Source organism: Mytilus californianus, unplaced genomic scaffold, assembly GCF_021869535.1.
Source record: "Mytilus californianus isolate M0D057914Y unplaced genomic scaffold, xbMytCali1.0.p SCAF_1, whole genome shotgun sequence".
Lineage (NCBI taxonomy): Eukaryota > Metazoa > Mollusca > Bivalvia > Mytilida > Mytilidae > Mytilus > Mytilus californianus.
Genome location: NW_026262581.1, coordinates 124,787,686 through 124,803,714, shown reverse-complemented (window position 1 = coordinate 124,803,714; position 16,029 = coordinate 124,787,686). Strand labels below are relative to the sequence as shown.

At 32.6% G+C, this 16,029-nt stretch overlaps 1 protein-coding gene across 1 annotated transcript; it reads right to left on the bottom strand.

Annotated features, from left to right (window-relative positions):
- Positions 1–3,231: 3,231 nt before the first annotated feature.
- Positions 3,232–13,943, bottom strand: LOC127732895 (eukaryotic translation elongation factor 1 epsilon-1-like). The gene is made up of 6 exons (XM_052242075.1): positions 13,824–13,943; positions 9,370–9,469; positions 9,028–9,131; positions 5,714–5,809; positions 5,258–5,317; positions 3,232–3,351 (listed from the first exon to the last, which is right to left on the bottom strand). Exons 1-6 carry the CDS (start codon positions 13,896–13,898, stop codon positions 3,268–3,270), a joined length of 519 nt encoding a protein of 172 aa, XP_052098035.1. The 5' UTR covers positions 13,899–13,943; the 3' UTR covers positions 3,232–3,267.
- Positions 13,944–16,029: the final 2,086 nt, after the last annotated feature.

Below are 16,029 nucleotides of genomic sequence, written 5' to 3'. Positions count from 1 at the left end.
TCGTATGAACAATTGAATACTTATGTAAAAGAGAGGCAAAAGATACCAAAGGGATAAGTCAAAAACGAACTGTAAAATGTAATGGCAAAAAAAAAAAAAAAATTGAAAAACGACCAAACGACAAACAACAGGTATACAAAACACAACATAGAAAACTAAAGCCTGAGCTACACGAACCCCACCAATACCGGGGGCGATCACGTAATCATGTAAGGAATGTTTAGTTATGTTGGTTGTATTTGTGCTTTGTACTAAACAGTTGTGCTAAGGCTATTTTCAACTGATTTTTACATTTTGTTCTTATGTTGTGTTGCTAAACCGCTGTACGAGGTATGGGGACTTTGGTCGCTCACAAACATATTTGATCCTGTCTCATTCTTTGTGTCTGTTCCAAGTCGGGAGCTTGTAATTCATTGGTTGTTGTTCGTTCATGTCTGTCTAATTGCTTTTCGTTAATTGTTTTGTTATAAATCTGGCCGTTAGTTTTCTCGTTTGAATTGTTTTACATTTTGTCATGTCGGGGCCTTTTAAAGCTGATGGTTTTGCTTACTACTGAAGTCCGTACGGCCCCTTATATATAGTTGCTTACATCCACTTCATTTTGAATCTGATGGATAGTAATTCCATTAGCAATCGTACCAAATCTCTTATGTTTTATATCATATTAGTTGAGACTGAGTAGTACTTGTAGTCTCAGGTTTTTGCAAATCTTTTTTGTTTTTAAATATTTTTTACACTGCAGTGACTAACATTGTACATAGCAACACGAGTGGAGCGAGCGTATATTTTCTAATGTGTTTTAATTTATGCTAAATAAAGTAAAATTTTAGTGGGGCGTGCTCTGCCTACAGTGCCAGGGTCAAACGTTTTTTGTGAGTGCTCAACCCTCCCATAATCTAGAACAGCTGTGTAGCAGCACAACATAACAACAACTAAGGTGTATTCATTAACACATAACCTGCACTGCACTGGTTAAACTTGTCAAAATCTTTTCTGAATGAGGTTCTAAAGGTGTGTATTTTTTTCGGCACAAATGAAAATGAATGCAAAACATTTATTTACATATAAATTTCATGTTCATCTCATATCTGCTTTTCAACGATACCGGTATTAATGAATATATCCGATCAGACGGGTAAAGAGGGTATAGCGAACCACTGTCTTGATTTGTCTAAACAAGATTAATTGCATTTTTGGGACTCTGTTCGAAAGCAATTTAATGTGAACAATAGAAGATATTGGGTACAAGTCAATGAGACAGCAACCTAACTACAAAAAGACATCTAGAGAGCAACAAACAGTCTTCAACAATAGAAAGGTTTTATACTATATGCCCAGCGCTTCACTGGTCTAAAAAAAGGTATGAATAAATTGAAAAGAAACTATCAAAGATCTGCCATCAACATCAAGTCAGTCTTTAAATTTCAGAAACTTGGTGTGACATAAGACAACATCTGACGAGCTTACGACTTGGATATCATCGGTGTTGTGGTTAAAAATTATTTTTAGATCTCAACTCTAAACTTTTTTTTTACCCAACCAGAAGGCTCACTAGAGAAATTGAAATTACCAGAGGATCATAGCTTGCAAAAATACGCCATGTTACTTTTCACTTTAGTTGCAATAAGCTGTTTCATTATTTTTAGATCTTTATATCTAGCTGATCATTTTTTGTTTATTATTGTCTAATGAGTAAATATTGCCCTTTTAATTTTTTTTAATCAACCTCTAAAAGGACCAAATTGACAATTTCGTTAATTTTCATATATTTGTAGATCTTGCAGATAATTTTTGCTGTTTTATACCTTTTTCTCTCGGTCTATTACATTTTTCACGATAATTGCAAAATGTACAAAATTGTGGAAACATTTAATGTTTAAGAGAAATTACTCTTTGAAGGAGTGGATCGACAATTTCTTTAATATTTGTTGACTTATTTGCTGATCGTTTTGCCATTCAGTTTTTCTTTATACTCTATAAAAGTTTCCGACAAAAATGCAAAATAATGCTTTACAGTAGCAATAACATACACAAGGAGTCGATTGACAGTTTCAGTCATGGTGACTTATTGGTTGATCGTATCATGCATTTTTACTGTAGCAGTTTCTTTGTATTAAAGTTCACAAACACAAAAACGGGTAAACATCTACTTTCAAAGGAAATTACTCATAAAAGGCCTAGGGGTTTATGAATAATTTCGGTTATGTTGCCATATTTGTAGATCTTACTTTGTTGAACTTTTTTGCTATTTACATTTTCTCTTTTTTAGTATGGTAGACTTGTTTGTATATCTTATCCTGTTGTTTATAGTTTCTCTCTCTTGTGAATTGGCATTCAAAATTCAAGTAAAGTACAAAACAGAGTAGTAACTTCATATCACAATTACAAGGTGTAGTTCTAATTTTGCATGACTATTTACTGCTAAAATGCTAGATGTTAAGCAATCTTCAAATTGATCAATACATATTTGATCTTTGTAGTCCATTGGCTAAATTTTAAATTGACCTTTATAAAGACGAATAAAATGGATCAAATATTCAAATGGTTGCAGGGATTTGGATTGAAAGTTGTAAGAGTCAATAACACAAAATGGATACACTCTAATCCCTTCCTGTCCGCATCATATACTGTAAGCCAGTTTTGGACTTTGTCCAACTTGTCCAAAAACGATATTTGTTTTTTTTTTTTACCAAAAACAAACACAGAATTTTTTTTAGGAGGGGGAGGTGTATTTCATCATCTCTGGGATCAAATTTATCTACAATGACCCCCCTTCGAAGTACTCTACTATAGTGATTCCTATTCCATAATTCCAGGTATAAAGTATGTTCCTTAATTAAGATTTAAAAACGTTATATATAATGCAAATGTTTTATGCATTTCACCTTTCACTGTTCAGAAATTTGTCAGTCACAACAATAATCCCTTTCGACCTCAAAATCAAACTAGACACAAATTTTGGTATCATTTTAACAGCCTATTCTGAACAAGAAGATGATCATGACAAATGCTCAATCTGAAGAACCAGGTGAGATTATAAATACACATAAATTTACTAGCTTAACGTTTAACATTTATTGGCTTTGTCTAAAACAACATGCCCTTGTTTGGTTTATTTGCTACTATTTTAATTCTTAAAAACTTTCCTCGACTGTTAAAAAAATGTCCTGAGTGTGTGTAGAGCATATGAAGCAATGAAGTGTTGAAAACAATGGGACCAACAGCACTGAGTAAAACAAAACAAATTTTATTAATAATAAGATGATGTTAATGTGCTGATCCAGAGTACAGTATATTTTTCTGAAATGGTATCAAAGTCTGTGTCTGTCTGACATTTTCTGCATGCTGAACCTACAAGTAAAAAGTTGAAAATAATCTCAAGCTATCAGTGATGATTAAATTTTATTGTTAGTTGCTAAATGTTCTGTTCATTTTTTTCTAATAAAATAAATGGAGAATGTGTCCATAGGACACAAATAATGCCCCCGCTTCCATATCATATAAAGTTATAAAGGGACATAACTGAAGAACGGTAAAAGTGACACTACCCAAAATGTGTACTTGATCTGTGTTTTGTGGTAATAAGCATTGTGTATAAGTTTCATAACATTTGGTTGAGGCAAACTAAAGTTAGAGAACGGAAACGAAAAATTCAGCAATTTTTCCATTTGTAAAGGGGCATAACTCTAGAACGGTTGAAGTGACGCCATCAAAATTCAAACTTTTCTGTATTTTGTGGTAATAAGCATTTTGTATAAGTTTCATAACATTTGGTTGAGGCAAACTAAAGTTAGAGAACGGAAACCAACTTTGGGACGTATGGATGTATCCGCTTTGGCGGGGGCATAAAAAAAGATTGTTGGTTGTTTACTAAATGACCAGTTTCAAATACTTCATGCATATTCATGATTAAAATAATTCATCGACATATCAAATTTGTAGGATCTGACAAAAAAAGGTATAGACTGGGAGAAATGTCAAGTAATTTTGATGTTCTCCTAAGAATCATTGCCAATCAGATAGGAATAGACCTTATTGACCTTTACAAGGAAATAATTTCATTATCCAACAAGAGAGCACATGCTGAAATGTCTCACCTGCTGTACTGACCATTGATTTTATGTTGATAGTCCTAAACCTAAATGTTTACTACAAGTATCACAAAAACTTAACATGATCCTAGAAAATGAGGTCAAGGTCAGATGAACCCTGCCAGACAGACATGTACACCTTACAATCATTCCATGCATCAAATATAGTTGACCTATTACATATAGTATCTAAGAAACAAACTTAACCAGGAAAACTTAATATAGACCAATGAGCCATGAAAATGAGGTCAAAGTCAGATGATACCTGCAAGACAGACATACACACTCTACAATCATTCCATACACCAAATACTGTTGAGATATTGCTTATAGTAAGAAAAACAAACCAAAACAAAAAAGACTTGACATTGAGCAATGAACTATGAAAATGAGGTCAAGGTCAAATAAAACCTACCAGACTGACATGTACATGGTAAAATATAGTTGACATATTGCATAACATATTAGAAAAACAGAGCAAAACATAAAAAAATAACTTTAACGACTGAACAATGAAAATGAAGTCAAGGTCAGAAAAAACCTGCCAGTTGCCAGAAAACTTACAATCATTCCATACACAAAATATAGTAGACCTATTGCTTATAGTATCTGAGATATGGATTTTACCACAAAAACTTAATCTTGTTCACTGATCAATGAAATGAGGTCAAGGTAAAGGGAAAACTGTCTGACGGGCATGAGGACCTTTCAAGGTACGCACACTAAATATAGTTATCCTATTACTCATAATAAGAGAGAAATTAACATTACAAAAAATCATCTTTTTTTTTCAAATAGTCACTGACCCATAAAAATGAGGTCAAGGACAATGGACATATGACAAACGGTCTTCTACCCTCTGAAATAGTAAGCTTATAATTAGTTATTTAACGCCGCTGCTGCCCGATCACTATCTCTGTGTCTTGCTTTCTGTGATAGAAGTGGCTAGCTCGACAAAAACTGAATCACAGTAAAGCTTATGTTTTTTAACAATATTAAAATTTAAAGTGTTGTCTGTTGTTATAAATATGATACATATTTTTATTTGTTCACAACAGATACAGTTTGTATAATATAGAAGACAAAATTAGATGTGAAAGTTCTGTATTCCTTGTATGATTCTTATCTATTGACAATTGTTTAAATCTGAAAGAAGGTTTACTTACATTGTCAAACCATCTTGATAAATGCATGTATTTCTGTTTTTCATAAAAGGTTAAATCTCTCTGAAATGATACAAATGATACACATATTTACATAGTTTAATTACTTATGAATGTTTGCAACTTTGTGATTCATTTGCACCAAATACATAAAATATATGTATGCTCTTTTCATCATTTTTAATAAAAAGACCGATGGAAACCTGAAGGAAAACTCAGGTTCAAACAGTAACTTTGTATTCTAGACTTCAATCTAATGTGTACATGTATGTGAAGAGCTTCATTTGAATTACATGTAATTACAGTAGTACTAACAAAACTGGTGAGTTACACTTCAGTTAAAAGTTACTAGTATATATATATATTCATTCATATTGGACAGTTTTGTTTTCTTGATTATACTTCAAGTATCAAATTGTATAGATTTTAAATAAATTACATACATATAAAAGTACTTACAAATAAGTTGTGTAGGCCATAATAAAGTAGAAAATCTGCTAGTGACAAGTGATGACCAACAAAATACACTTTATCTTCTAAGTATGTGTTGATATCCTGTAAAAAATTAAACAAAACATGTCTGATGATAAGTCTCCAAATAAAAAAATCTATCATAATTTGTATTTTAAACAGTTATTAAAGTTATAGTTTCAAAAAGAGGCGGAAGATACCTTCTAATTCAGTGATGTCACAATCAAAGAAAATAGGATGGAACATATCTGTGGACATCTGTAACACAGATACATGTATTCCAGAACAGTCAACCAACTCATGATGGCGTCCATAAAATTACCGCTTGATTCAGTAGCTTCCTTTTAAGCAGCAACCATCTACCAAGGAGTCAATAGACGACTTTCACATTGTTCATTTTCCCATACATTTCAGATGTCACAATGCTTAAGTTTTTATGTCACAGTAAGAGTTGACTGTTCTATGAAGTCATTTACGCAGATTGACACCTGGTCAATCGGCCTTATACATTCATAAAAAAAACACTTGACATTGGTCAATTGGTGGCATCCATCATATTGGCATTTTTGTATATCATGTTCTGCTTATCAATTTTTCGGTTGAAGAGTTTCTGTTAATCTTTAAAAGTGTTCAAAATGATTGGCAAAATCATTAAAATTGGCCAAAACTCATCATTCAAGAGCAATAACTCCTATAAAGAGTCTTGTACTGCTGATAAATTTTTTTTTGTCACAGGAATGCTAGGAAATTTCAGATCTTTAAAAGAGGCAATACAATAATTTTGAAATACATGTATACAAACATATTTTTTTGGTTTTCTTGTTTAAATGTTTAATAATGCAATACTATGAACAGATTTTTGATTATCTACATCACTTTAGGCATGTTAGGTGTTGTTGTGGTGTATTATGCCTTTATTTTTGATTATCTACATCACTTGTGTTGTTGTGGTGTACTGTGTCTTTATTTTTGATTATCTACATCACTTTAGGCATGTCAGGTGTTGTTGTGGTGTACTGTACCTTTATTTTTGATTATCTACATCACTTTAGACATGTTAGGTGTTGTCGTGGTGTACTGTGCCTTTATTTTTGATTATCTACATCACTTTAGACATGTTAGGTGTTGTTGTGGTGTACTGTACCTTTATTTTTGATTATCTACATCACTTTAGACATGTTAGGTGTTGTTGTGGTGTATTATGCCTTTATTTTTGATTATCTACATCACTTGTGTTGTTGTGGTGTACTGTGTCTTTATTTTTGATTATCTACATCACTTTAGGCATGTCAGGTGTTGTTGTGGTGTACTGTACCTTTATTTTTGATTATCTACATCACTTTAGACATGTTAGGTGTTGTCGTGGTGTACTGTGCCTTTATTTTTGATTATCTACATCACTTTAGACATGTTAGGTGTTGTTGTGGTGTACTGTACCTTTATTTTTGATTATCTACATCACTTTAGACATGTTAGGTGTTGTTGTGGTGTACTGTACCTTTATTTTTGATTATCTACATCACTTTAGACATGTTAGGTGTTGTCGTGGTGTACTGTGCCTTTATTTTTGATTATCTACATCACTTTAGACATGTTAGGTGTTGTTGTGGTGTACTGTACCTTTATTTTTGATTATCTACATCACTTTAGACATGTTAGGTGTTGTTGTGGTGTACTGTACCTTTATTTTTGATTATCTACATCACTTTAGACATGTTAGGTGTTGTTGTGGTGTACTGTACCTTTATTTTTGATTATCTACATCACTTTAGACATGTTAAGTGTTGTTGTGGTGTATTATGCCTTTATTTTTGATTATCTACATCACTTGTGTTGTTGTGGTGTACTGTACCTTTATTTTTGATTATCTACATCACTTTAGACATGTTAGGTGTTGTTGTGGTGTACTGTGTCTTTATTTTTGATTATCTACAGCACTTTAGACATGTTAGGTGTTGTTGTGGTGTACTGTGTCTTTATTTTTGATTATCTACATCACTTTAGACATGTCAGGTGTTGTTGTGGTGTACTGTACCTTTATTTTTGATTATCTACAGCACTTTAGACATGTTAGGTGTTGTTGTGGTGTACTGTGTCTTTATTTTTGATTATCTACAGCACTTTAGACATGTTAGGTGTTGTTGTGGTGTACTGTGTCTTTATTTTTGATTATCTACATCACTTTAGACATGTTAGGTGTTGTTGTGGTGAACTGTACCTTTATTTTTGATTATCTACATCACTTTAGACATGTTAGGTGTTGTTGTGGTGTACTGTGCCTTTATTTTTGATTATCTACAGCACTTTAGACATGTTAGGTGTTGTTGTGGTGTACTGTGTCTTTATTTTTGATTATCTACATCACTTTAGACATGTCAGGTGTTGTTGTGGTGTACTGTACCTTTATTTTTGATTATCTACATCACTTTAGACATGTTAGGTGTTGTTGTGGTGTACTGTACCTTTATTTTTGATTATCTACATCACTTTAGACATGTTAGGTGTTGTTGTGGTGTACTGTACCTTTATTTTTGATTATCTACATCACTTTAGACATGTTAGGTGTTGTTGTGGTGTAATGTGCCTTTATTTTTGATTATCTACATCACTTTAGACATGTTAGGTGTTGTTGTGGTGTACTGTACCTTTATTTTTGATTATCTACATCACTTTAGACATGTTAAGTGTTGTTGTGGTGTACTGTACCTTTATTTTTGATTATCTACATCACTTTAGACATGTTAGGTGTTGTTGTGGTGTACTGTACCTTTATTTTTGATTATCTACATCACTTTAGACATGTTAGGTGTTGTTGTGGTGTACTCTGCCTTTATTTTTGATTATCTACATCACTTTAGACATGTTAGGTGTTGTTGTGGTGTACTGTACCTTTATTTTTGATTATCTACATCACTTTAGACATGTTAGGTGTTGTTGTGGTGTACTGTACCGTTGTTGTGGTGTACTGTACCTTTATTTTTGATTATCTACATCACTTTATACATGTCAGGTGTTGTTGTGGTGTACTGTGCCGTTGTTGTGGTGTACTGTACCGTTGTTGTGGTGTACTGTACCTTTATTTTTTGTTATTCCTGTTATCCATTTTTATGCAATATAGAATCTTTGGTGATTAGAGAGATGAACAAATTCTAATCCTGGTAGTTTTTTTTTTCGTTACAGTTTTTTTTTTTTCTGTTTTATTATCTTTCTGCATGTTTTGTTCATTATTGCAGCAATCTGATTTTTTAGGGAGGAGGGGGCAATAGCTTTCCCCCCAACACCTCTATAGATTGAGAAATTACCTTTATAAATGTGTTAGTATCTTTTTCATGTTGAGCTCTGTCAATGTTGTTCAATCTGTATTCCAACCATTGGTCAATTGCTGCTCTTTCTTCAATAGTTTCTCCTATTAAAAAAATATGACAATGAGATGATGACACAAGATGATAAAAGTGGGTCCTCTAGAGGCAACGACAAGGATACAATCATAATTCAGTAATATCAACATAAACAGTACACAAACACAATGTATATTAACATAGCAACCATAGGTTTGAAGATTTAACTGTGATTTATATGTTATCAACAGATGAACAACTAGACCTACAACATATCCATAAATATTCAGTTGCATGTCTGCATACCTGTAAACTTTTTATGGTGTGATGAATTTCTAGACAAATATTTTGCTATAGAAATGAGGCCTCTAAGTGTCCTCCCATCTTTTTCTTTCCACACTAAAATCTGTAATTAAAAAAAAATTGTTGTAAAAAAAAACATGTTGCAAAGAAGTTTTTTATAAATTGAGCAACATACTGCATAAAGGCAGAGATAATATTAATAATTGTGCAAGTTTATCAAGCTGCTGGATAACTCAGACTCAAACAAAATCGGCCTATCACAAACTCGGACTAAAACAAACTTGGACTATAACAAACTCGCCCTACCATTATTAATTGAACAAACTCGGACTATGATTAGTAGATTGTGTTGTTAACTGTTTTTTCCTACTTTTTTAAAATTTACTTAATTTATAAAAAAAATGCTGTCCAACCACTCTAAATCTTGTGAATCACAATTAATTGACTTCATTCAAGAACTATCATCTAGTAATAATAGTAACATTCAAATTGACCTTATCATTATGGACTTTGCTAAAGCGTTTGATAAAGTTCCTCACCAACGATTACTTTACAAACTTCAATACTATGGTATAAGGAAAAATACACTTAAATGGATCCAAGCTTTTTTATCCGTTAGAACACAAACAGTTGTAATAAATGGTATTTCTTCTACATCAGTGCCAGTTACATCTGGAGTCCCACAGGGTACTCATTTACATTAATGACTTCTCTGAATATTTAACACATAGCAAATTAAGACTCTTTGCTGATGACAGCATCATATATAGAGAAATCAAATCTCAATCAGACTGTGATAAATTACAAGAAGATCTAAACGCTGCAGCAAAGTGGGAAGCAGATTGGTTTATGGCTTTCCACCCTGATAAATGCACTAAACTTTCAATTTCACATAAAAAGAAACCATATTTACATGATTACATCCTTCATAGTCACATTCTTGAATCCGTTACATCTGCTAAATATCTGGGCGTTACTCTACAATCAAATCTTAAATGGAACCTACATTATGACAACATTATCTCAAACGGCAATAAATCTTTAGGATTCCTTAAAAGAAATATAAAAATATCAAACACAGACATTAAATCAAGAGCATATCAAGCAATAGTCAGACCTAAATTAGAATACAGCTGCAGTTTATGGGACCCTCACACAAAAGATGCTACCCAAAAAATAGAAATGGTTCAAAGAAGAGCAACTAGGTACATTTGTAACAACTACCATAACACCAGTAGCGTTACAAATATGATGAATAATTTAAAACTACCGACATTAGCTGAACGCCGCCTTAAAACACGTCTTATTATATTTTACAAAGTAATTCACGGCCTCATTGCCATACCATCTGAAATTTTAATACCAACAGACAGTAGAACAAGACAAAACCATCCAAATACTTATAGACATATACGAACCACAAAGGAAACATATAAGTGGTCATTTTCCCCACACACCATCATACAATGGAACATGCTACCTATAGCCACAGTACAGTCAACCACAGTTGACAGTTTCAGAGCACACCTTACACAAGGTGTTCTCTGCCAACTGATTTAAATCAATAAATTTTTGTATATAATTTTTATTTTAATCACTAGTTTTTGTAATATACATGCACAAATTGTCAAATTTGTATGAATTTTTTCTTTGGCATTTACAAGAAAATTAAATTTTAACATGCATGCGCAACAACAAGTAATCTTCAGTATCCTGAAGTTTTGTTGTATAACTGAAGAAGAAGAAATGCTCTTTCCCATCTATATTTCATGGTGTGTTATTTGGCTTATATATTTGTGTTAGTGTTATTTTGGATAAAAAAATATGTTTTATTTTAAGAAAGAAAATTTAATGTTTGTATTTTGTAAAAATTTTGAATTAATTTTTGTTTAATAAATTTTACCTATCTTGTGGAAATTCACAGCATAGCTAGAATGTAGGTTGGCAAAATTCATTCAAAATTATCTAAAACTTAAATTTTCAAAATTGAGACAACAGCAGGAGAGACAATGAGAGGAAGAGAGAACCAGTAACAGCAGAGACAAGTTGCAGATTCAACAACACACAACTAAAAGATAAGTACATCTTGCTTATTATATTACGCTTTAACATTTTAAGTGAAGAGTACAGATGTATGTTGATTCTTGGTGTGAATCTGTAATTTTATAATATTTGTCAACTTTACAGAAGTTAACGTTCAGTTCAGGAGAAACTTTATTTGTGCAATTAATTTTATATGATTGGGAAATTTGACTCATAGTAGAGAGAATATAACATAAACAAGATATTGACAAAAATTCCTTTTAGTTTCTGTTTGGTAATGGGAATAGAAAAATCATGGGAAGAAAGAGAATTTCAAAAGGATGGTGCTGCAAAAAAGACAGATGTGCCAGGCTATCCAGTGTTATACCAGGAACAGCAAGTTTCCAGTTCACAACAACCATGGAGAGGAACTTTGTTGAAATTGGACTAGAGAACCTTCAAGTGAGATGTTTAGTAGACAGTGGAGCTTCTTTTAACTGTATCAGCCAACATCAGTTGTATCGTCTAAACACCACTACAGCGATACAGAAATCAACAATCAGTAGTGCAATAGGTGTCTGTGGAGAAGTGCATGCAATAATCAGAGAAATAGTGCTTCAACTTTCTTTTGGACATCTTAGCAGAAATTCATAATTTTTTAACATAACTTGCTAGAGCTTATTTATTGGATTAAACTTTTTGTGAAACAACAAAGCAAAAACAGACTAAAAGAACAGAACTTTGACATTACCAACTCAGATCATTTAGACATTAGTGAATATCATGATGGTGCTTATCATGTTACCATAGCAACCTTCCAAGACTGTAGTACATAGAAAACAATCAGTTTCTATCTTTTTTTTGTAGTTCTAGGAATTAGTAGGAGTGCACGCCTGTTGATTCTTTTTACTACATCAATTTGAATTTTGGATTACAGGGATATTATATTATAATTCATCTGTTAAATTCCCTTACAAGGAATACAGGTTGCTGGAAGCTAGCACGTTGAAATAAATTGTTGGTATATTTATTTTTTGGCACCAGGTTATAGTTTGTACAGAGTGTATTCAGATTTTTATAGGTGTTACTAATGTGAATGTTTATTGTTTGGGGACAAACATATAAGAGTAAGGGGGAATATGTCATGGTGTATTATTTGGCTTATATTTGTGTTAGTGTTATTTTTGATAAAAAAATATGTTTTATTTTAAGAAAGAAAATTTAATGTTTGTATTTTGTAAAAATTTTGAATTAATTTTTGTTTAATAAATTTTACCTATCTTGTGGCAAGTACTCGACATGTCACAGTTTGCTCAAAGTAATTTGGTTTGAAATATTAATTGTAATTAGCATGTCACTAGGATATTTTAAGTTTTTATCAAAACATGAAGGGATTATGCTTTGTTTAATTATATTCTATTTTGCTAATGAGAGTACTATTTACATATTGTGTCATGTTGATTAGTTTTTGGTTTTAGTATAAATAGCGTTGTGAAATTTAGGAAAAGCAGTCATCTTTTCGGAACCTAAACTTGCACTGCTAAAGTCTATTATACTGGATCTGTAAGACTGTCGATCAGTCGACCAGTTGACTTTGTAGTGTTGAGACAAAATTTATCTCTGACTCATAATTTAACTTTGGAAAATACTTTTGAGAATCTTTTATTTTTGAGACTTTTACATTTTGATTTTGAGATTAAGTTCATTTTATGATTTAGTAGTTTTGGCCTTTATTTTACATTTTACATTGTAAGGAGAAATAGTTTTACTTTGGAGTTGATATTTAGATTTGATACTTTGTACTTTAATTATTATTATTATTTGGCATTGTTTACTAATCGATTGTTATCATCATTCGTCTAAATTGTTATCGTTTATTAAATTATGAAAACCTTCCTTGCGTTTTAGCTATGCCTATCAGAACATTAAGTCTAGCGATAGACTGACCCCCTGTCCCTTGGTTCCAGCACATACGAGTTAGCTCCCCCTTATCTAACAGTGCTCTGTGGGACCTTGGTGACATATATATAAGGAATTGGGAAATTAACAACAGCACAAACACATTAAATGAATTAAGATAAGATGAAATAACACAGAAAAAGAAGGTCGATGTCAGGTGTGCCTGTGATCTAATGACAATCTTTGTATTCAAAATACTTTTAATAGGGCCAAAGCTAGAGTTTATCAATTTTTTAATATCTTGCACACATGCCGTCAGTACTCCAGTGCTATGGTTATAATCAATATAGAGTTATCTACCTTTTGTATAATTAAGGCCATCATATTATACAAAGGGGGGACATGCATACATGAAACAAACTTGTAAACAACTGATATTACCCCTCCCCCTTTTTGTTGTTCTTCGGTTGGACACATCTATGAGTGATTTAGTGCGTAGTTTTTACATCTGAATCAATTCTTTCATTAATTGTTACCTTCTCTTTTTGATCTACAGATAATTTTGCGACTGGGACATTTAAATATGTAGCTAAAGACTTTAAGTCATTCATTTCGGCGTGAGAATCTAATGCAAGGTAAAACCTAGGTGTGTTCCGAAAGATTCTATAGGAACGTGTTGATTTTAACACTAACTTCACTACATTTAATTTCCTTCATTAAAAAACGAATAGATGTGACTAAATCGATAGAAAATGAATAACCGTGAAGAAATAAGAAATACATTCAACGAAAGAAGGTCTTCGCGTAAATTTTTGAATAAAAAAAAAAGCTGTGGAGCGTTTATACAAATCAGAAAACATTACACCTTATCGCTAATCCCGCTTGACCCGAGAATCTGTCCCGCTCGAACTTTTGACGTCATACAACAATCACTTTTCCATTGTGTCGTCATGCTTCAGTGATTCCCTAGATAATCAACCAAATTTTTCCCACGAAAGGGGGGCCCGGGCCACCCAGGGCCCCCCTGGATCCGCCTATGAAAAAGTTGTAGACTAGTCTTTTAAGACAATGATGTCAGTTTTACTGTCATATTGGCATATCACCCAAGTTAATTCACTGACTAATCTTTATAGGACCTTCAGTTTTTAATTTTCATATACAAACAATTTAAAATTACCTCAGTGTCACTCCAGATAATGTTTCCATGTAGATTTCAGAATACTCAATCAAGAACCGTGATTTTTACTTTCGAGATTTCTAGAATACCGCATTACATGACTGTTTTCATCAATTGATTGATCGATTAATTGTTGTTTCCCCACAATTCAGTGGCTATTATTTGGCGAAAATTCATGATGAGAAAAATATAATCAACATTTTTTTTCATAAAATTTTAATATAAGACTGCTAGAAATCTGAAATTTTGATTGTTGCTTGGCTTTATTCAGTTGTATGTCTTATATGTGCATGATGATTTGTTTTACTTGTTTTGTGTACGATTGGTTGGTGATTGCTTTACGCTGCATCAGCACAAAAAGGCTATTATATCGCGGAGAGATTGTTTTGTATACGTTTTTATATTCGGTAAAAAGCTCATCACTCAGAGCTTATGTTTGTATGTTTTATGATATGCCGCGGAATCAAAATAAAGTTTCGTATTCTATTTTATTCTATAACATTTTTTGAACAAATAGTTTATACAAATTGGGTTGCCAAAGATGTAGGGCAATGGATGCACTGCCACTTATTCATACATCCGATAGATCTAACTAAGTTGACCCGGAACTCCTTCAGTCAACATACAGGATTGGGTTACAGAGTGGTAGTCCTGGATTTCGATAGCCCAGTCATCATTTGGGTATATCTTTATCGGAAACAATAAATTCATGCCGGGTTATTTCCTGCTTTTAGTGCACATGAAGCAAAAGACTTGCACTCAAATTGGCGTTATATATGGACCGTCTTGAACTTACAATGAGTTGATAGTTTTTGCTACGTGTTGAAGGCCTCACTCTGACATAAAGATGAAGAACAGCAATGCTAGTATTGTTCTTATCGTTTGAATTATTTATTGCTTAAAGGGATTTAGTGTCATGCCATATTCCATCTTGTCTATTTCATCCCATAACTTGGGGCTTAATGAACGGAGTTTTAAGATTTATACGGCCCGAAACACCGTTAAATCGATTAAACTGGGCCTCCTGATGAGCTAAAGAATCGTGGGTACTATTTAGAAATCATGTTAAACCTATCACTGGTGGTGGTTTTTGTTTATGTGTGTCACCGTTGTGTGTTTTTTTTGGGGTGGGGTGGGTGAGGATGAGGCTAGTTTTGTATTTGGCTTAGGTATCGAGTGTACTTGGTGAATGTTGTTAGTTTGGAAACTCGTGCAGTGCATAAGGACATCCGTATCTTTTCGAAATCCGCTATATTTTCCTCTTGATTTTATTGAAATATTGTACGTCAATACGCTTTCATGAAGTTCAGACAGCTTTTATTTTTCATCTGTGACCTCTAAATTTATTTGAAATGGGTTACAACAATCTTTATAAAAAGACATGCAACCCTTTAGTTTATTTAATATATATTTACCAATAATGGATATTAAGATATTTGGGACTATTATACTGTCAATATAAATTATTATGTCCCAGAAGATACATAGCAAAATTTCACATATTGACTGATTTCTCCTCATTTTGTTGAAAATGATAACGACATCATTTTCATTATTCATGTGCA

Coding starts and splice junctions, on each gene's coding strand:
- LOC127732895 (XM_052242075.1), bottom strand. CDS start 13,898: ATGAATGACTTAAAGTCTTTAGCTACATATTTAAATGTCCCAGTCGCA. Junction 9,470..13,823: donor CTGTAGATCAAAAAGAGAAG/GTAACAATTAAT, acceptor TTTTAATTACAG/ATTTTAGTGTGGAAAGAAAA. Junction 3,352..5,257: donor TATCAAGATGGTTTGACAAT/GTAAGTAAACCT, acceptor TTTTACTTGTAG/GTTCAGCATGCAGAAAATGT.